The sequence below is a fragment of the Alligator mississippiensis genome, chromosome 13, assembly GCF_030867095.1.
Source record: "Alligator mississippiensis isolate rAllMis1 chromosome 13, rAllMis1, whole genome shotgun sequence".
Classification (NCBI taxonomy): Eukaryota; Metazoa; Chordata; order Crocodylia; family Alligatoridae; genus Alligator; species Alligator mississippiensis.
Genome location: NC_081836.1, coordinates 7422698 through 7444551, shown reverse-complemented (window position 1 = coordinate 7444551; position 21854 = coordinate 7422698). Strand labels below are relative to the sequence as shown.

Sequence of the window (21854 nt, the reverse complement as noted above, 5' to 3'; positions counted from 1 at the left end):
TCAGGAACCTCTGGAGACCGGGTGGAAGTATGCAAGGATTGCTGCTCTCCAGACACCACTGACTGAAGGGCTGCTGCCAGCACATGCGTTCACCGACATTTTTGGTGTGTACATGTGTGTATGCGCGCGTGCATGGAGAGGGGCAAGAGCGGGGCAGGCAGCAGCAGCACATATTTGGCAGTACTGAAGCACTCTAGAGTGAAGCGGGAATAGGAGCACTTCAAATGCACGCCTGTCCACACCTGAACACTGGGGAATCTGTACTAGATATTTGTTCCACTAAGAAATCTGCAGTCCAGATGCTTCTCACTTTCTGCAGGCCCGTGGGTTCTCGAGTCTCTTCTTCCCCCCCACCAACAGAGAAGAGATGGAGCTTTCACACACCTTGCCATTCTTAGCTGCTTTTTACCTCGGCTGACTGATGTTCGCCACTGCAGAATCCTGTGCTTGGCTGGGATGGCAGTTCTCAGTGTTCGCTTCGACTGGTTAGCGGAGGGTGTGCTGGAGTCCTTTAGCCAAACTCACTCTGAATATCAAATGTCCATAAGTACACCTAGTTTCCCTGCAGACTTAAAGGACTTGAGTACAGAGGTCCCTCCTAATTACAACAGGCACAGAACCTGTATCTCTCATTATCTCAGCATGGAAAGGAGTCGACACTTGTTACCAGGTTATGCTGTTTCACACATGGAAAGGATGAAGAAAGCTGCTCTCCCCACTTAGGTGGAGAAAGTAAGATTGGGGCAGCATAACAAGCTAATGAATTTTGAGACCCACTCCATCCACCACTTCCCCATGAGACATCAAAGCCCACCACCTACAAAGAGCAGCTCCTCTCACCCCTTTGTATCCACACCCTCTAAAAATATACCCTGACCAAGCAGCTGCCCTAATTGAGACCCCAGTGTCCTTGTCCCAGAATGGATGCTCCACAACTTGTATACAGAAATAAGAGCGCTCCATTTTTGTGACAACGCGTGTTGATGGCCAAGGACTTCCCAAGTCTGGAAATTGACCTACCTCTTACACTGGAAAGGGGAATTTGTTTCCAAGAATTTGTAACATTTAAGGGAGTAAGAATATATAGGTGCATCTACTCTTGCCCCATTTCCCCTACCTCAACTGTTTTTATACTTGGAAAGCAAAAAAAAATTAAGTCAAGGGGAAAAAAGTGCTCAGTGTCACACTGCAAAGATCCATGGAGATGCATTAAGAGAGCGCAAAAGTGCTGCCTTGTGTATGACAACTCCAATAGAAGACACTGAAATAGGGGGCTAAATATTTTCATTTTGCTTCAGCTTAACAGTGCCACGTTCTTGATACAGCAGCAATGGGATAAGAAAAGTGACCATCACAGCAAATCCTTAAGTGCTTGTAAAAACAAAGATAAATCAAATGAGAGAGTTCATTAAAAAAAAAAAAAGTACTGCCACCAAGATGTGAAGCATCTCAATTAGAGCATGGTCTGGCTGGGAGCTCTCTCTTCTTCACCAACAAGTGTTAAAATTACATTGTGTACAAGTCCAGGGACATGCTCTGAATTTAAAATTTAAAAAAAAATTCTCCTCAGCCCTCTGACCAGAAATTGGTTCCCTAATGTCTCTTCACAATAAGGACAGCAATTGTGTCCAAAGACCAAGTGGAAGGAAGTTCCCAACGTAGCATCAAGTATCACAGATACTTGGTACTATTTATGGAGCAGTCCTTCTCAGCTGAGAACATTTCGGAAACCCAACACAAAAAGAAACCACCACTACTGGGGTCTTATGGAGCTCAAATTTAATGTTTTCCAGTCAGCAAATACACAGCTACGAACCTGCTGACTTAAAATCAAGCCACAGTGAAATCTGTACTAAGGACCTACTCCATACTGTCCATGCTATTTTAGTGTCTGCTGAATCCAAAGTTTTATTGAACCGATGGCTAAAAGTTCATCTCTTCCACTGGGCTACTTGTTTTGATTCCTTGGATGGCCACTTAAAATAGGTTTCACTGTATTCCTAGTTCTCTTATCTGTCATCTGTTCTCAGCTTTGTAAAAAAAATGTCAAAAAAATTCTACCAGATAAAAACAGGCTGCTGAATTGTACAGAAATTGAGAGCATACTAAAAGGGGCATGCTAAAAGGGTTAAAATACTTTTAACTGCTTTAAGATTCAACCTCCTTTTTTTAAAAGGGCTATTTGCAAAGACTTAAATGATAAAGGGATCTTAAGATTTGATTACCTCGATTCAACATTCATTTAATGTTTTGGGAGAAATCTAATTCAAGTCCTTCCTTCCTCAAATATAATCAAGATCCCCAGAAATCAGAAAATGTCGATCAGGCAACACTGAGGAATGGGACAGAATGCTACATTAACTTGCTTCCTTAAACAGTGACCTCACTTTATAACAAAGGGCCTCTCAATATTGCTGAGGAACTAATAAGCAAAACCTACATAAGGGATTTATAGTACGCTTAAAATTAAGCAGTTTTTGGTTTTACACTGGACTTTTAATATTAAATATTAGTGTCTGTGTAAAAAGCAAGACCCAAAACAAGTGCCCTGATTTTGCAAAATAGAGATACGATTAAAAACAAACAAACCAACCAACCAACCAACCAAAACCCTTAATTTATGGGCATCCTAAAATACTGTGCGCCTGTGGCTGATGTCAAATAAGTCAGTGTGCATGAGCCTCACTGGCCTTTAGAAGCAAACACTGCATTTTACTGGGCTTCCTGCACTTGGGAACAGACTCTAGGAATACTTTTTTGGTGTACAGTCAAAACCAGAAGAAAGCAGTTAGCTTCTTGATGAGAAGGGAGAACACGTTATGAGTTATGTTCTCCCCACTAAGGCTACTAGCATATATTACTCCTTACCTGCTTGCTTGACTGAGCTAAATATGATTTTAATTCTTGTGGGGCCAGATCGTGGCATGTCCATTGCCAGGAATGGGCTACGCACTGGGAAAACATGACCCGCAGTGCACTGCAGTTAATGGACAAAGGTTCAAATATTCATAGTTCTGTTCAAGAACTACTAATGTTAATTTACCATGAAAAAGTATTCTGAATGCATGCATTACAACTCAACAGTAAGTTACAAGGGAGTGTTAAAGAGACCCTTACATACTGTGAATACCTGCCTAGAATCTTTAAGACCTTGTCACAGTCAAGCAGCTGCCTAATCCTTATGCAAAATAACGAATTACACCTTTCAGAGATGAACCACATTGGATTTTTTTTAAAGGGCATTCCACGGGGATACAGTTCTTTGTCTTTCCTAAGCAGATCATTGTACATCTGATCATATGTCGTTTTGAAATCATAAACATTTGGCTTGTCTGGCGCTGGTCCTGGTAGTTTCACGTGAGTCCCTGTTCCAAAGGATCGGACACTGAATCCTCGTTTGCTGAAAGACACAAAATGCATACAAAAGGTGATCAGGCTGGACAGACAAATTTCATGGCTAGGTGCTGAAGAGCAAAGTACTAAGCATGAAAAATGTTATGCTTAACAGTCCTTCAATCTTCCAAGCATATCTAAGGTAAATGTGTTTGCAGTTCATTATCCAGTTTAACATGCCTAGGGTCTTAATTACATTATTTAAAAAAGTGACAGCCAGAAAGTGAAGTTGAATGCAGTGTGTTGTTCTTGGGCACAAAGTTGCATTTTACTCTCTTGCCAGGGCACAACTGTTTCACAAAATGACATGGCTATTTTTGCAGAGTCCTGCTTCTCCAATGCCTTAATATAAAAAAAGAGTTGTCTGGGCAACAGCATAATGCAAAAGTTAATGTGCCGCTCTTTAAATTGTTGTATTATTATTTTTTCCTGTTCCCCAAACTTCAGAACAAAGCTGATTAGAATTATACAACATTAATACACAACAAAAACACAGTGGGCATCGTTATCGATGAACATGGAAGCTACAAGAGAATCAATAAGAAGAAGCTCTATGTAAATGTTCATGCATTCAGCACCTTCCCCCAAATAGAAACAAATTCCCATGGGGGGGGGGGGAAAATCAAAAATCAAATTAAAGCCTGGAGGCCAGAAAAATTCTTCTGACTCTTCCCAGTATTAGTTGCAAACTACAGTCAGTATCAAATGGACTCTACAGACCTGAAATCTGGGTAAGCTGGACTGATGAAACTCAGGAGCATAGCAAGGTCTCCAGCTAGCAAGGTGGCTAAAACCCACTAAACAAAGCCTGTCGCAAATTCAGCAAGATAAGCCAGGCCAGTCTACCAGTGTCAAAACCTTTTTTTTTTTTCCCATCCATGCAAAACTAGGTTCTCTGAAAAGGCAATACTTAAAAAGCAAAAGGTGGCATCTCTGTAGCTTTCATCTAGAGCTGCAGGTCTTAAACACGAATGTCCGTTCCTGTGGCTTAGAAACCATTATACAAGGCATCTATACCTCACAGCTTTTAATAAAGGAAAGTGGCATTTGTCCTTCATTTCCCATCCTTTCATAAAGGGTGGTGTTTAACAGTGATTAAGCTTTGCTAGAGGGCCTCTAAAATTGTATTGTCCATCACTAACTTATGAGTGCAGGCATGTTATACCTGACACTGACTATTAATGGATTTGGGGATTTGAAGGTCTCAATTTCAAGTCCCAGCATGGAAAGAAATAGAGACAAGTTATTTGGTTTAGCACTAGTAACTGGTTTGAAGCCAAGTGCCTTGAAGTCTGCTGCAACAGACTGCATACTTAACTGGAAGCATCTGTGGTAAATTCACTGCAGCTAGTAGAGGAAAAGTGGGGTTTTTTTGTTATTGAGCCCACCCTAATCCCTGAAGAAACAGATTTCTCACATTTAAGTGTTTTGAACAGAAGAGTCTAAGTCACCCTACATTTTAACTGTTAGTGCACAAACACATCTTACCTTTAACTGTATGTTTTCAAGTATAATTTTTCTACTACAGGGAGAAAAAAAGTCACATAGGAAAACATTTTATAGCTAATCTTGTCCACAGACTGGGCTACTGGTATGTCAAATTTCTTGTTCCCATCCCTTTAAGTATCACAAGTAATTTAATATTAAAGAAACTATTTTCCTATGAAGTTGGAGAAAACCTTTCGAGACTCGCTATAGCAATATTGCAGGTAAACTCTTCTGAAGCTCAACTCTCTACTACGTTTTTCTTTATATGATTAATACTTTGCCTGAGCTTGCAGAGAGCCCGAGACCTTGGTGAAGAGGAGACTATCGCTTGTTAATTCCAGCCAGGACAATATGGACTCTGTAATTCTCTGCTTTTACCCAAGGCAATGATGCATTCAGTTTTGTTGCTATAGAATTTGTCACTTCATTCTGCCAGCCACCTGACCTTGCACTTACTTGACTTGCCTTCTAGATATTTTTCTACACAGCTAACTCCACAAGGGGCAGTAAACTAACTTATACTGCATTCTCCCTGCTTTTTTCCAAGTAGCTAGGCAGCAGGAGATCAGGGAGATGAACTGGAAAACAACTTGCTGTCATGAAACAGGAGCCAGAAGTCTATGCTGAGAGCCAGACACTCTGGAGAATAATGAAGTCACCGGGGAGATGAGTTAGTGAAGCCAATGCAAAGTTTTCCTCCTCTGGGGAAAAGGGGAGAGGAAGATAAGGAAAGAAAAGGAGGCTAGAATCAGACCATCAAAACGGTCACCTGAAAAGCACAATAAAGTCACCATCAAAATAATTATTGGTTTTATATTCCATAACACACACCTATGCTTTTAAGGTTGGAAGGATAGGAACAAAGAGTATTTAATGGAAGCAGGATGAACCACTATTGCTAGGAACCTCTATCAAATAATGTGGTTCTACTGTGCCATGAAGTAAATGATGCCTTTGTGACAACAGAGGCCAAGTAAGCTCAGGACTAGCCTGCAGCTTTGGTGGGGAACACTTTAGGGGGTTCAGTAGAAGCACCTGTTGCTGAAAATATATTTATGAGTAGTACGCCAGGATGCCCTTTTCATCCCAAGGGCAGATGGCAATCTAGGCCTCACAACAGACTGCAGGGAACGCTCTCTGATCAGGCGTTAGACTTTGCGTTCACGCTATAGGTTTTTAATAATTTTGTTATGACTGGCTGTGCCTGGGAGAGAGAGAGAGAGAGAAAGAGGGAAGCTCTGGGACCCCTGGAGAGGGAAAGGGTAGTCCCTGGGAAGACAGAGTCTGAATTCGAGTGGGAGTGGGGTGGGGGGGGAAGCAAAAACACATGTATGAACAATAAAGGAAGTTTGTTTTGAAGCAGGAGTCTGCCCTGTTACTTGGGACATCAGCAAACCTCACCATCACCTCCTGCCTTTGAAGAAGAAAACAACCTTTTTCCAGAGCTGTCCAGAGAAACCGAGGCAGAGGTGTTACAGATTGCCGGGAAAGCCAGGGACAAAAAGGCTGGAAATGGACATTGCTTCTGCGCTACTATAAAAATTATTACGGCAGCACACAAGCAAACAGCTACAAATCTCCAAAATTTGTTGCCACAACACAAGTGACACACATTTTTACCACTTTGTTTGCTGCAGATATCCATTTGCTAAAGGCAAGAGAGTGCAAGGAATTCCTGGGATGTGCAGGACAGGGCCCCTGAAGCCTGAGAGCACCTACCCAGGTTTCCCTGTTTGCAGAGTTATATCCAGAATCCAACATGAGCTAAAAAGTCTTCTCCCATTTCTGTTCTCTGATTCAGTTTTTTTGGCTTATGTCCCGACTCCCCATTTAACATGTACTCCATTACAAAGCAGAAGTGGAGCAGCTCTGGAAAAGAAGCATAAAAGTAGAAGCTGACATCTGAAGTGGACAGGCAGTGCACAAATAACTGAACTCCAGTTTGGTGCTGACACCAATAAGTTTATGTAGTAAACATAAAACTAAGGCAGTACAATTATTGAGTAAATACCAAAAGATATAGAAGTAGTAAATAAATAAATAAAAATCTTTCATCAAGTTAGAAGCAGAGCATCACACAGGTTTTGTTTTTTCTTTCCCAACTTCCCCCCCCTTCTGATAGTCTGTTTACACCAAGGAAGAAATACCATGAAACAGAGTTTTAGTAATGTGCAGACCAGGGATCCAGAAGTCTAAGTAATAGTTTCTCTTGAAGTTTTCTGAAGTTCTTCAATGGCAGCTTTCAGGATACCTAATTAAAGGAGACGTACCTGGCAATTTTAATACCTAACAAGCAAAAGCTAAAAAGTATTATTTAATTCTTCTTTTATTTTGAAATATTTCAAGGATCTTCTGAAAACATGTTACCAATTAAAATTTCCCCAGTTGTTAAGCATACCAACGCTTAACAACTCCCAAAGACCTAAAAGTCATGTCTTCCTGAAACATCTGAAATAACTACTTAAAATGCACATATACAGGAGATAGCTATGCAACTTTAGCAAAATAGGTCAGCCATGCAGTGCATAGTTAGCACTATATTTAGTTACTTCCCAAATACAAGTGAAGAGGCGTCACTCATTACAGAACAGAAGCGTTTCCAAGCATGAGACAGAGCGATAGTTGAAAAACTATGTTCCATCATTTTTAATTAGAAAAATATATATTTTTTATTTTAAAGGCTGAGGATTACATAAGTCTTTTCTTTGGCCAAAACAGTGCAAAAATACATCTAAAATGCATCATTAAAGTTTAATAAATATACAAGCGTCTATGATAGTGAAGGAAGTTCTCCAGCCAGACTGAGCGTACTTGTCTTACTTTGGCAGTCACATTATTGGCTCATAACTTACAAGCCTGGGATGCCAGGTATGTCTTCCATTCAATTATGAGTAACTCCATTATATGGTTATAAGTAGCTATTAATTTAATAATTACTAGTAAAAAAAATTCTGAGCGCCAGTAAGATACAATCAATTGCCTGATACTGACTTCTAGGTCTCCTTCCTACTTGCAGACGGGTGTGGTGGGAGGGTGGGGAGGGAAACTCGCACACAAGCTTATATTTAGTTGAATATTTGTAGACTTACAAGATCACAATCCATAGCTTCATGAATAGTAGGATGACAGCTCATACTTCAAACTTTAAAAGTCCTCCTCTCCCAGATTGGCTTGCCAACTATAACTCTATGCCCCCTTGTCACATTTAATACATACAGTAAAATCTCTGTTATCTGGCATCGGGGGGTGGGGGGCGAGAGGAGTGGCGGCAGCACCCACCACATGCAAGCTTCTCCTCCCACCTCATGTCCAGCTGGCCAGAAGGAAATCCCAGTTAATGGAATTTCCGGTTCGCAGAGATTTGACTGTATTAATAAAGAAGCCAACAGCAAATAAGTGCCACTAATACCTTTAACCCTGCCAGCCTGCTCAGTGTCCTTGAAATCATAAGAAACGCACTGCAGAAAATGTTGTTGGGTATCAGAACCTAGAAGAATTTTTCCATTAGCCTGTCAAAGAATAAAGGTGTAAGGAATCTAAATGAAGTGTCTTGTCAGTGTTGTCAGTAGGTAGAAGCATCTGGATTTATAATTCTGTGGTGATTTCTGAAAAGAGATTTCAAGAGTGTGGCTTGGTCTCTGCTTTGGAGATCCAGCCTTGCATCTTCATTGAAATATCAAACCCTGAAAGAAGAGAGCAAACTGTTACAGTGAAGAAATCATCAAGTTTTAAAACAAGGTTATCATATCTCCTGAGATACAGAGCAGGAGACCCGAGGATGTTTTTGAGCAAACCAGCTTTCAGTGTCTTAACTCCTGGTTCATCATACAGCCAACAGGAAAGAGTAAAACAATTCAGGTTTAATTTTCTATGCATCAGATCATATCCCCCCCTCCCCCCCACAGAGGCTGAGTGCTCTTTCCCCTCCTAGTTCTTAAAAACACTCCTAGCACAGACTGTAAAGAGACAATATTTCGTTCTTACTTCTGATGTACTGCCACACCTCTATCAAGCCACTGTTTCTTCTATTTAAATATTTATCCTATCCTGATCTTTGATCCACTCTCTCTTCTTACACTTTTCTCTTCTCCAGTAATTGTGCAGGTGTTGCTATTTGTATGCAACAGGGCCAGCAGCAAGAATGAAAGTGGCCTCATCCTGGGTAGTTTCATTCTGCTGGGTCATGGGTAGCTAGCTGGGTACAGACAAAAGTAGAGAAATCCAATGCCTAACGGACAGGAAAATGTGTTTCTCCTCTCCTCGTCTCATTTGCAGAACCTAATATCTGTACACTTTTTGTCCAAGCATTTTCCATGTAAAGCAGATTCGATTAAATCTATTGTGGTTTACTGGACAACAGAAACAAATACAGGCAAAATGTTAATGAGGATAACCAAACTGTTCTGTTTCTGTAAATTTGTTGCATAACAAATCAGATCTAAAATCAGATCTATTTTGCAGCCAAAATACACGCATCTAATTTCTACCTGTGGGATCCCAGACAAGTGTTTATTACAGGAATTACTCCTCAGAAGAGCAAAAGTCCATCTCTCATTCTTCAGACATGAAAATTCAAGGTTTATCCAATTAGTGGGCAGCAGTGTATTTACCTGTACTTCAAAGTCGTCTTATAAAAAAGTGAAATGATCTGCCTTAATCATGTTTACATCAATTTTCATTCCTGAAACTACAATAGCCAATAAGAGGCTTTTAAATCTATAGGAACAGGTTCTTTTGAGAATCAATTCTATTAGTAAATAAATAATAAATCAATAACATCAGTACACCAAAAAAAAAAAAAAGGATTAGGAAAATCAGTCTCCCTGGTAAACTGTGACGCAAAACGCCACCTAGAATGTCTAAGCACTTGTATTACAAGATTCTGCCAGCTGAGCTCTACTGACCAAAGGTCTGAAAAGCTCATTTTCCACAGCGGAGTATGATCTGCCAGAAAAATTCCAGTATGAACTCTGTTCTTTGGCTAAAAGAGGCTTCTTTCATGTGGATAAGTTGGGATGGCCCTGCCAGCAGACCTATGTCCACACCAGACAGCTCAGCCACCAGCTCAGTGTATGCACTTCCACCACAGTTAAGGCAGAAGACATAGCTTAAAAATAAGAGTGTGAAGTTCACTGCTTGAATCTGTACAGCTTTTACAGAAGCATCAAAATGGAGCTCTCATCCTTCTTTCTTCCAACACCAATGTGCTGTTCTGCAAACATCACTTCAACCAACTGGCAGGATTTTACAAGCGTTTTTCCCTTAAGACAATGGCTCAGATGAGGTCTTTAGTACCCTACACTTCTTTTTTTTCCTCTTCCTCTCCCAGAGTACAAAAGAACTGTGATAAACAAGCCACCTGCAAAATGTTTCCTCCTTGTTCTCTCCCTATAGTACCACTAACTATACTGAGTTGGCCAGGGTGCAAACATACTGGCTTCAGCACAGCATTTACAAACCCACTTCTCCTGAAAGGTTTGAGCTATGCCAAAGCAGTTCTCATATCTGCTAGAACTCATGATGTAAACCTCCATTAGCAAGGCTTCCCACACCAACACTTGAGGTTCTGAAGCATTTTAACTATGTTAGCCTTCCTTCCTCAAATTAAGTGCAGCTCTCAAGTTTAGAAATCTTGGTACTAGATGCCCAAGTACACCTTGGTGTGCAATTTACAGGACAAGGCTCTGCTACCTGGAAATAATTGAAAGTGTTTCAGCACATTATGGTAACTATGAAAAAAAAGGCTCAATCAGCTCTGGAAGCTATTTTCCAGAGTCACTGTCTGCTAAGCAGCGGAACAAATTTGAATGAGCGCATCAAGTATTTGCTATTTAGTAGCTAGCAATGACTTCCAGTCCCATAAAAAACAAACATTTACTTTAGGAAGTCATTTAGAGAGTCTTACTGAATCAACATATGGAAAATCTTAGATGGCACATATGCTATCTACAGCAAGAGTACATGGTACACTAACATCCCCCAGTGAGTGCTCACAACTTCTGAAAATGCCCAGTGCTCAGCCTAGGCATTAAGAGGTAGAGCTAGAGATGCAAGCAGTTTTCACTAACATTTGCTACAGTTATGGCTGAATTTGATTTCCTGGTAGTTATCAAAGTGACATTTGGGCACTTACAAAAGGCTGTTTCCGGGACATGCAGCTCTGTAGGTAAACCACTACGTATGCATGTACCAAGGAGAAATCCCTATGTTCCAGCCCCAAAGTTGAGAGGTTAGAGAACTCACTTCGGAAGCTGGAGACATAAGGTTTTAGGTCTCCCCTGCCCAAAGATTTGAACCTGGATCCCTCTAGTTTCCCGGAACAACACTCTAATCTCCCACCACGAGTCAGAAATTACTCAGGCCCCGCTTCAGCACTGGAAAGTCACTGGTGGAGAGCGTGTGGTGCCGCAGCCCCACCAGCAGCACCACTGCCACTTGACCCCAGGGAAACAAATATTCACACTTGTGTAGATGTGGCCAATGAGACCAAGGCACCAGGATAGAAACCCAGGGTCCCCACCCTTCCACAGCAGCAGCCATCTCACTGAACCACACATCCTTTGGTTTGTTTTCTTCTTCCTCTCCACACACATCTCCCCTCTTTCAGCTGTCCAAAGCTCCCACTTCAAAATAACACTGGAGAATTCAATATCAAAACTGTAGAAGGGCATAAATAATACCCAACCTATGGTATGGTTGTCAGAGCCTGGTGCTAGGAAGTCAGGAAGACAGGTTCAAACCTTACTCTAGGCAAATACCCTAATCACTCAGCTACTGAGAGGGCTAGGGATGGGTTTAGGCCACCTACATTTTCAGGTCTTGGATATCAGCATGCATCCAAGGTGTGCACGTGCATGCACATAGCCCTGTACATACCTGGCCAGTGCATAGCCTACTGCACATGCTTGATCATGCAATGCACATCCCATCCCCACTCACTGCTAGGAACAGAAACCCAATCCATGCATGTCAGAAATGCCACTGATGACTAAAAAACTGACACTTAATTGACTAAAATCAAACGGAATTCTACCTTATGAGCACAGATGGGAAAAATCAATAACTTTACACACACAAACCAGGACTCAGCAGGTATTTAGGCAGCAGAAGGCAGTCTTGACATCACTGGGACTACTCAAGCACGTAGTAGGCACACACTGAAGTACCTTGCTGAATCAGAGGAGGATCCTAACATACTTTACAAAGAAAAATTACTATTTCTGGATGGGAGCAAAACAGCCAAACAGCTGTCAGCAGCTCTAGGTGCCAGTGGTGAATCAACAACACTTGGAACAGGACAAAGATGTCCTTCTAGAGCTCTAGGGATTGATGGCACCAGTACAGGAAAAACAGAGTTTGGATCTAAGGAGATGAGTAAAAGACTCAAAGGAAGTTCTGATCCTGGTCAATGTTTTGGACTCTTACCTCTTACCACAGATGTTTTGGCTTTGTGTTATAAAATGGAAAACTCAGTTAAGTTTCAGCTCAAACTTACGCAGAGTACTCTCTCAAATGACTAATACCAAACCCCAATAAAGGGAAGGCTTAATGTAATTAGGTGTTAATATTACTGACCAGCAACTTTCTTTAGGAAGAAATTTGAGTGAAGATTCTGGGCAAATTTTAATACATCTACCATCACAGTAGGTACGAGAATACTGAAGATAAATGCTTTGGGGGGGGGGGGGAGGGGGGGAGGTGTCAGACCGAGCTGACAAAAACTGGTATCCTGAAGCCAATGTACATATTACTCTTAAAAATCACGTTTTATCAGGGCCTTTGGATGTAATCATGTTGGTCTAAGGACATAAGCAGGCAAGGTTCTTTGGGTAGATGCGATATCTTTTATTAGACCAAAAGATTAAAGATATCACATCTACCCACAAAGCCTTGCCTGCATTTTGTTATCAAGAACTATCTTGTGAAAATAAGCATATCATTAAATGATTTTGATTGCAAAATATTCATAAAGTTGCCAACTCCTTCTATTTCAATATGCCACTTGCCAAAGTAATGAGTTTTGTTAAATAAACCGCATTAACTTAAGAATCTAATAAATCATGCTGACATTTGCTCCCTCTTCAGTGATGCCAAGCTAAGCTCAATGTTTTCCAATGTGGTTTGTTTGTTTGGGGGGGGGTTGGAAACTAAGAGATAATTTATCTGATAAAAAGGTAAGTGCTCTTCATTTAATTCAGGTGCTGACAGCAGACATGTACTCCATCAGCACCGAAACTGAAGCCATTCACAGTAAATTGTGCTTGGCTGAACTTTCATTTCTCTTACTCAGTTAAAATGCATTATATGATTCAGTGAGCTTCCATTAGAAGGATTTTAACTCTCACTGTTTGCCACCCATAATATTATTATTATTATTATCTCCCAACCCAAATCAAGCTTTCTAACACTGAACTCATATGAAGGAAAATGTACACGTAGCACATAAACCCTCCTTCAAAACTACACTTTGCATAGAGTAGTATTAGCTAGCTGTATAAAATCCCAATTCTAAGAGAATGAGATAACATAGCAACATTATCCGGAAGATTAACAAACAATACACACAGAGATGCTAAAACAGGTCACACTTACACACTTGGCGTTGTACAGTACATTTTATAAATTCCCGTACACAGGACATATATGAACTTGGAAGTTACCATCTGAAAATTATTTCTTGATTCTTGTACCACTGAGTCCTCCCTCCTTTCCCCTCCCCCAGAATTGCAGCCAGCCTGGAAGCTGTTCAGTAATGAGCAAATAGATAATACTGCAAGCTTCTAAATATTGTTTTGTAAATTTATTCCAATTCCGTTAATCTCGTTTCCACTGCCCTTCCCTACAAGATTAACTCAGCAAATTGCTTCAACTAATAATTTTAGGCAACACGCCATAGAAGTTATATTCCATCTATAGGGCGCATCTTTTCAGTGTCCTGTTACTTCAAGGAAGATTGTGATTTCCTAGCTCTCAATGGAAGATGGGATTCCCTGGCTGCTGGGAGAACACGGACAGGTTCCAATTAAGCTGGAGAAGTCATTCCCTTTTGAGGCTGAATGCTTTTTGCTGTAGGACAAGAAACAGAAGCCGAGTTCAGTCATCGAGTCTCCTGGACTTGAAGCTTCCAACTCAATAACCGACCTGTCAGGAACTGAAAGGAACTGCTGCAGTTATTCTTGTGCCTACAAGCTGGAAGCTTTAGACTGCCTCTTTCCTAGTTAATTTAGTTTCTCAGTGGCTCAGCACACTTTCTGTATTCACTGCCATGGTGTGCATGTATGAACACATGCAAGCTGAAATGTATACAGTACTAGCTATTCATAAAAATAAGCAAGTCCTCTGTCCTGAAGACTATTGTGTAAGTAGCACATTTCTACATATACTGTATGTGGCAACAATACTCTATTGAGTAAGGGAGATTTCTGATATTAGACTTTTCAGAAAAAACAAGCAATTCAGAATCATAACACCATAGATGTCACTACTCTGTGTAAATATGGGACTTTATCATTACCTTCCCCATCCCTCCCCCTTTTTCTTCTGTTGTACCGTTTGTTGTTGCTGCTGCTCTTAACCAATCATCAATGGTCAAATCCTGCCTCAACTAAACTTTCCAAAATGCCTTATGAGAAGTGTCATCTTATGCATTGGTACAGAGCGGCATGAAAGCGGCACCAGTCCCATTCCAGGCCTTTGGAAGTGACAGCTGTGCAAATAGTTACATAATGATCGATTCAGACTACTGTTACATGATCCAACTGCATTTAGATGAGTTTCTCAAGTAGCAAGAAGTCCATTTCCATTAGGATTCCTCAGTGACAACGTAGAAAGATGTTTTCCCTTCCTCCAAAATGGTTACTGCTCTTTACACAAAGACCAATTTAAATCAGTTAGCATCAATTGTCTTGAGTCTGTCGACTTACTGTAGGCCATTTGTTACTTAGTTCTTCCGATCCAAAACAGAAAAGATACTCCACTAGAATGTGCATGTACACACACTGAAGTACTTTTATTCATTTTGCAAAAGTTACTCAGTAATCACCCTCCAGGTCTTTATGCAGTATTGCTACATAAAGGTAAAATGCTGTCCAAGTAAATAAGGTGTCATATCATGCTGTAGCTTTATTTTAAATGAAAATTATGAAAGTAATTACAGCATATGACGAGTCGAGACTTGACTGAATGGTTACAGATAAACATCTGGGCGTAGTAATTTTACAACATGATTAAGTCATTTCTATTCAGTCATGTTTGTTTTCCATTTCAAAATGTAGCAGGAACAGTACTACCTATCCAAAAAACTTGAGACTTCCATGTCTTTTATAACCACAGTGGTATGGGTGGTAAGAAGTATATAAAGTACTAGTTGTACCTTGGGACATTGGGAAAGTCATTAAAGACTGAAAGAAAGCTAGTAGGGTTCTCGCAGAAGGCATCAAGGAAGGTAAGCAGCCAAATACAAGAGTTGGGAAAAAACACACAGATTGACTTTCCAAGAAGCATGTGACAGGACAAAGCTACAAAGAGCATCAGGTTTGAGAAACTTATCACCTGAGAAACCAAGCTAAATTATAACTGAACTCTCTCCCCACTACAAGGAAGCTGCTGTGTTGCAATGTAAAAGGATTGAGACTTTTACAATAATGGTGGGGGGAAGGAGAGGAGGGGAAGAAGGCTTATCCCCCAAGTAATTCATAAACAATATGCTTGGCAATGCTAAATTAAGCTCTCATTTTATGAAAGACTTATGGATCTTCAAGTTTTAACCCTTTCTGAAAAAAGAAATGAGCATATGTAGGACTTGATCATTTTAAATACCAAGTCATCCCAAAGTAAAACTTCTGTATGCAATGACACTGTGGGCCACCACAAGGAAAAGACTGTAAAATGAACCAGAAAAGTGAGATTTGGAACTTCCATTTCTAAATCCATAACAGGCAGCTTACAAAGATTTTAGCAAAGTAGTCTTCCCTATTGTACAAAGTTGTTTCAAACAAATGATATTTGTATGTGTTAAAAAAGGATAAAGCATGAAAAGTCTCTTACAATAAAACTATAGAAAAATGATGATTATGTGTTCTGAATTCTAGTGCTGCATACACCTGATTACATCAATTTTTTCATTTAGATGGAGTGTATAGAGAATAAATCTTGTGTTTTATAGAAATGTAAAATGAGTAAGCTATTTTGCTTAATGATTTCAGAAGGAACATGTTTTGTTATTATCAAAAAATGAACTCAGGTAGAGTTTTATTCTCTCTTTCTATATATCTATATTATCAGGCAGGACAGAAATTATATGACACTGAATAAATTTTAAAATACTGCAATAGATACAAACATTTTTTCCATATATTAAGGACTATTATAAACATTACTGCTGACCAAGTAAAAAGATATTTATAAGGAAAAAATGGGCTTTAAACAAAATCTGTAAGTTATTTAAAAGACTAAGTCCTAAAATATGAATACTGAAACAAGGTAAGTTTAAAAAAAGGATTAAAGACACTATTTTGAATGTGTAGAAGAAATATCTCCAGTACTATAGCAAAGCCCCTTGGCAAAGATGGAGTTTATTATGTTTCCAAAACAAAGTAATTTTTAAATAAACTATGGGATGCAACAGTTTTAGACACACACCCCACCCTTCCACTCCCCCACACCTGCAAGCATTACATTTTAAAAAGCTGTTCAAAGTTACATTTTTAGAATGGATTTTAACACAATGCTGATTTTTTTAGAGGGCCACTGTCCTGTGGTTTTATAAAAGTCACCTTTCCACCTTAGCATGGTAATTTAAACTTCTGTAACAGCTCTGTTTACATTAAATATCTCCATGCATGGTTTGCTGCAATATTTTAACAGCACTGTACTTTAGAAAGATGAGTTACATATGGCGTAAGGCTAAATTGGCAAGATGGCTTGGATGACCTAATATGATTTCCCCCGAGTTGTTATTTTACAACCACAAACTGAAGTCTTGGAAAATAACTGTTATCCACTATGTAAGCCAGTAACAAGCAGAATGTCATAAGTTGAAAGTAAAAAAAAAAAAAAAAAAAAAGTGACTGATCTAATTTATCTGAGCTGAGAAGACAAGGAACTCCCCCCACCCCATTTTTTTTTTTTTTTTTAAAGAGATTTATTTGGACTGTAACCGCTTAATACCGATTTTAAGGAGTTAACTGTGTGCACTAGTTTTTTTTCCCATAAGCTTATTTTCAAAAATCTAAGAGCGGAAGGAATATTCTCCCTTTTCCTTCTTCTTTTAAAAGATTCATGTTTTAGCACATTTCTTTGTGCAACTGACTACACAGAAACTGCAAAGCACTGGTCAGCTGACAGTAACTTCATGTTTACTCTGCCATCCCAGTTGAAGAAAGCTGGTGCTGTCTACTTCCGTTTGTCTATGACGTGCCAATCGACCCTGCCTGCTACGCTGGAAGAGCTCAGAGAAGTAGGAGCAAGCCCACAGCCAGGTGTTAAAAGCCAGCCAGTTTAACAAAACAGGCTATTTGCTTTTAGTCAAGAGGACGTGGCCTTGATGCCCAAGCAGCAGCAGCAGAGGTGTTTCTCATGCTACTATTGTCTGAGTTCAGCCTGCACCAGCGTCGCCAGCTGCCCTGCACCAAGATGGCTGCCCGCACCCAGCGTACCCCCCCGGCTTCTCCTTTCCAACACCAAGATCCCCCTTCTCCCACGGTGAGCGCCGAGCCCAGACCTGCCCTGCCCCGGGGGACACTCAGCAACACACTTTCTGGCTGTTCACTTTTTCCCCCTTCTTTCCACCGGGTTCAGAGTGGAAAACACGTCCGGGCCTGAGCCGGCCGGGTGCAGAGGAGGCCCTGCCAGCTGCCCCCTGCAAAGGGGAGGGGGGGTAAAAAAAAAACCCCTTACAAACACCTGGGCAGACTCCAGGCCTCATCCCACCCACCCTAGGATTTGAAAGGAAGGGGGGAGGGGGGGGGGAAATCAGGCCATTTTAGAGGCTCCCTTAAGTGCCTGAGCAGGCTCCAGCACTCCCCCCACCTGCCCTATGGTTTGGGGGGGGGTCAAGGCCATCTTAGGGGGTCCCCTTAAGTGTCTGAGCAGGCTCCAGGGCTCATCCCACCCACCCTATAATTTTGGGGGGGTTAATGTTGTTTTAAGGCACCCCTTAAATGCCTGGGCAGGCTCCAGGGCTCATCCTGCCCACCCTACCATTTGGAGGAATTAACACCATCTTAGGGCCCCCCACCCTGCAATTTGGGGAGGGGGGCTACACCATTTTAGAGTCCCCTTAAGTGCCTGAGCAGGCTCCAGCACTCGCTCCACCCCCCAATGATTGGGGGGGGGGGTTAAATCCGTTTTAGGGACCCCCTTAAATGCCTGGGCAGACTCCAGGCCTCACCTCGCCCACCCTATAATTGGGGAGGGGGGGGGGTTAAAGCCATTTTAGAGCTCCCTCCCACCCTATGATTTGGGGGGGTCTAGGATATTTTAGGGGCCCGGGCAGGCTCCATGCCGAGGCCCAGGGAAGCCCGCGGGGTGCGGGGGGGGCAGGCCCGGCCAGGCCCGGGCGCGGCGGCGGTACCTGAGGATGTTGTGCGCCTCCATGCTGCGGTTCTGGTTGCTGGAGCAGACCACGGCGACACGGAGCGGCGAGGAGGGCATGGCGGCGCGGGGAGAGGCCCGGCTCCGTCCGCTCCGTCCCGCAGCGCTCGGGCCCGTCCGGCTCCGCCTGGTGCTCGCACAAAATGGCGGCCGCGGCCCCTCGGCGGGCGTCACCCGCCCCGCACCAGCGAGAGCGCGACGTAGAGCGGACGCCGGCGAGGACCGTCGAGAGCGGAGCGCAGGAGAGAGCGCCGCCCGGGGGTAAGTCCTCCAGCCATAGAGATTGGAGGAAGCGAAGAGAGTCCGCCTCGGCGCTGAGAGCGAGCGCCGCCCTAGTGGCGGAGGGTGGGGAGGTCCTGTGCTTCGCACGTGGCTCAGGGGAAGGGGCTAGAGCTGGGGACCGCAGGGTCGAATCCCAGGGGAGGCAACAGGGCGTTTGCTCCATTTCAGCCTGGCCTTTAAGGGCCTTGGGACCCTATCTGAGCTTCTGCAAACTGGAAGGGGGAGGGTGTCACATGCACCACTGGCCCTACATAGCTGCCTCAGCAGCAGATCTCAACCTCCTCTGTACCAGGACCCATTTGTGACCAGCACTGGCTAAGGCTTACACCTTAAATAAGAAAAAAAACCTGAACATTTTCATTCTGTGACAAAAATAGACATATATATATGGCTCTACAATTATTATTCATATCAAGTTCATCCATTTGTGCAGAAATAATAATAATTCATCTTAAAATGTCATTAAAACCCATTTTCATGGATTATTTTTATCGTATGGGGCCTCTTAAGATGGACATGTCATAACCCAGCATGGCTTCTGGCCCGCTGCCCCTTGTGTGTGGGGCAGGGGTGGGTGTGTGGATCGGGGGAGCCCCCAAGCAGCCCCTCCCAGGCAGGATCTCTGCCAGCCTGCAAGAGAAAAGCCGCGGTTCCCCACCTTTTTCTCTTTTAAAATGTTCATGACCCTTTCATATATTCTCGCGACCCACTTTTGGGTCGTGACCCACGGGTTGAGAAACGCTGCCCTATTGAAGTGGCATCCTTCGGGAGCAGAGGCCTGGTGCTGCATCTCGCGGGGGATTTACAGTGGCCCCCCTGAACCAGGAGCATCAGACCTCTCTGCGCAGGTGCAGGCGACTGCACAAAGCACAGGTCACCTGCGGGGAGTTAATTCCCTCCTTGGCCGCAGCCGTCATTGCAGTAGGTGACTTGATCTCCTGTATTGTAATGGATGACTCCCAAAGTCATCAGGCGCCTTTGCAAGACACACACGCAGGCTGCACGTATTGCCCATTTCTTCTCTTTTATTCCATCACCATCGCCCAGAGAAATTAGACTTTCTGCCCTCAGCACTTCAATACAATTCTCAATGGCCCTTCTTTTCTGGCCTCTTAAAAGCACTTTCTGTGGACCACAGGGGGTCCAAATTCCCCGTATTCCCCGGCAGTGACCCACATTGACACGAAGGAGGCCAGATAACTGATAATGGAGGCACCCATCCATGCAGAGCATCTCCTGTGAGGAGTTGCTACAATCCTAACAGGAACTCCTTTAGGGGCTTGCTGCTCTATCTCTTTAAAGACCCTCTCATCTAGTCCCTGGAGAAGGGACGAGCCCCCGGTCAGCACCACATTCCCATAGAGATGGCGGCAAATATCCTGATCACACTTCTTAATGCTGTTGGAAATCATGGTGTGAATCCCCGGTGTATCAATGCCAAGGGTGATGGGCATGAAAAGGATTTCTGGTGCTCTGCAAAGATGAAGACCAATTCTGACAGTATTTCCATCCGGGAGTTTATAATCTCGAAGGACCTCCTCTGGCCTTCTCTTCATTTCTTGACTGCAGTCCAAAGCTACATAGCAAAACTTCTCCTTGATGTCCTTTGCAACATTTCTCTTGCCCCTGCTCAGGAAGAACTGGCCACCTGCCGACAGGACCCGCACAAGGTATTCGGTGATATCCCTGCCCGCGACATTCAGCCTGGAAGCAGCGTGGGGTAAGCAGTGCCCTTCATAGATGGGGACTGTGTGAGTAACTCCATCCCCGCTGTCCATTACCAATCCAGTAGTACGGGCTGACGCGTACAGTGCCAGCGTTGCCTGGACGGACAGATACAGAGCCGGCACCTTAAAATGCTCAAACAACAATTCGGTCATTTTCTCTCGATTCTGAAGCGGGTTCATCGGCGGCTCCGTCATTACAACTGGCCTTTCGCTGGCATTGATCCCAAGCTCCTGCTTATAGATGTGTCTCCAGAGCTTCTCCATGTCATCCCAAGAAGTCACTATGCCACGTTCAATGGGATACTTCAACAATAAGCCAGCCTGTTTGGATAAGGCTCCTTCTCCAATGCAGTAGTCCTGGCCAGCTCCAGCCGCTTTTGCTTTAGGATGACCAATCACTGAAGTGACGACTGACCGTGGCGTAGGCTCTCCTGAGATACCAGCTTTACACGACCCGGATCCATTGTCAAAAATCACAGCGGGGGTTTGTAAGACTCTCGAATCAGACATTGCACCAGGAACAAAAGGATGAAGCTGCTAAGAAGGGGATTCAGTTATTTCTTTCTCTTCCTTGAAACTTAGAAGCCAGAATCCTCGAGAGGAATTCTAGATCCCCGAGGTCACAAAATACGAGCAGACGCAACAGTGCTTGGCACGCCGATGGCGCTTTCTAGTCAAGGATTTTGACGATCTGTCCAAATGTTATCCTCCCCATTTTACAGATGGAAAAACAAGGCACAGAGAAGATAAGTGACTTCCCTGAGATCACCTTGGGTGCCAGTGGCTCGTCCGGATATCTGGATATCACGATTTCCACTCCTCTGCTCTAGCCGTGAGACCACACGCCCTTCCCTAACTAAGACCAGAAACTTGCTTGATCAGAAAACAGGGGCTGGATGCAAGAAGCACCGGGTTATCGTCTCTGGTCTATTTGATGCAGGAAGGCACAGCAGATGGTCATCAGCCTCTTCTAACTAAATCTTTATTAAACTGAGTCATGACCTACAGGCTCCTGCACAATTAGTCTGTGCTACTTCCAAGCCGACCCATAAAGAAAATATTGCCAGTCTGTTCACAGAAAAGTCTACAGCAGAGACCACTGTAGCTATCTCCAGTTTTATGTTGCTCTCTTCTTTTGCCCATTAAGGGCCTTCAATCCAAGCAAATGTGCCCCAGGCAACAAAGCCATATTTACGGTAAATCAAAGCCACGTTAAGAAAATCTTCATAGCATCACTGAGATTCAGTGAGAGCGCCCAGAAGTATGCATTTATACAGATGTGGTGGTCTTACCAACACAGCCCGGCTCGAACGTCCCAAACCCTGGGAGCAGCACCAGGCCGCTCGGGTTTGCAGCCCCTCCGTGGCGTGA

At 42.9% G+C, this 21854-nt stretch overlaps 2 protein-coding genes across 2 annotated transcripts in view; both read right to left on the bottom strand.

Annotated features, from left to right (window-relative positions):
• Nucleotides 1-18645, bottom strand: part of SSU72 (SSU72 homolog, RNA polymerase II CTD phosphatase) — a 62936-nt gene extending 44291 nt beyond the window's left edge. Inside the window, exons 1-2 of the mRNA XM_006269150.4 lie at nucleotides 18455-18645; nucleotides 3257-3400 (exon numbers count right to left, since the gene is read on the bottom strand). Coding sequence (XP_006269212.1) covers nucleotides 3257-3400; nucleotides 18455-18534 — 224 coding nt within the window. The 5' untranslated portion in view covers nucleotides 18535-18645. The remainder of the gene's footprint in view (nucleotides 1-3256; nucleotides 3401-18454) is intronic.
• Nucleotides 18646-19771: 1126 nt separating this feature from the next.
• LOC102559716 (actin-related protein T2) lies at nucleotides 19772-21212 on the bottom strand. The gene has a single exon (XM_006269149.4). It carries the CDS (start codon nucleotides 20991-20993, stop codon nucleotides 19869-19871), a length of 1125 nt encoding a protein of 374 aa, XP_006269211.3. The 5' UTR covers nucleotides 20994-21212; the 3' UTR covers nucleotides 19772-19868.
• Nucleotides 21213-21854: the final 642 nt, after the last annotated feature.

Coding starts and splice junctions, on each gene's coding strand:
- LOC102559716 (XM_006269149.4), bottom strand. CDS start 20,993: ATGTCTGATTCGAGAGTCTTACAAACCCCCGCTGTGATTTTTGACAAT.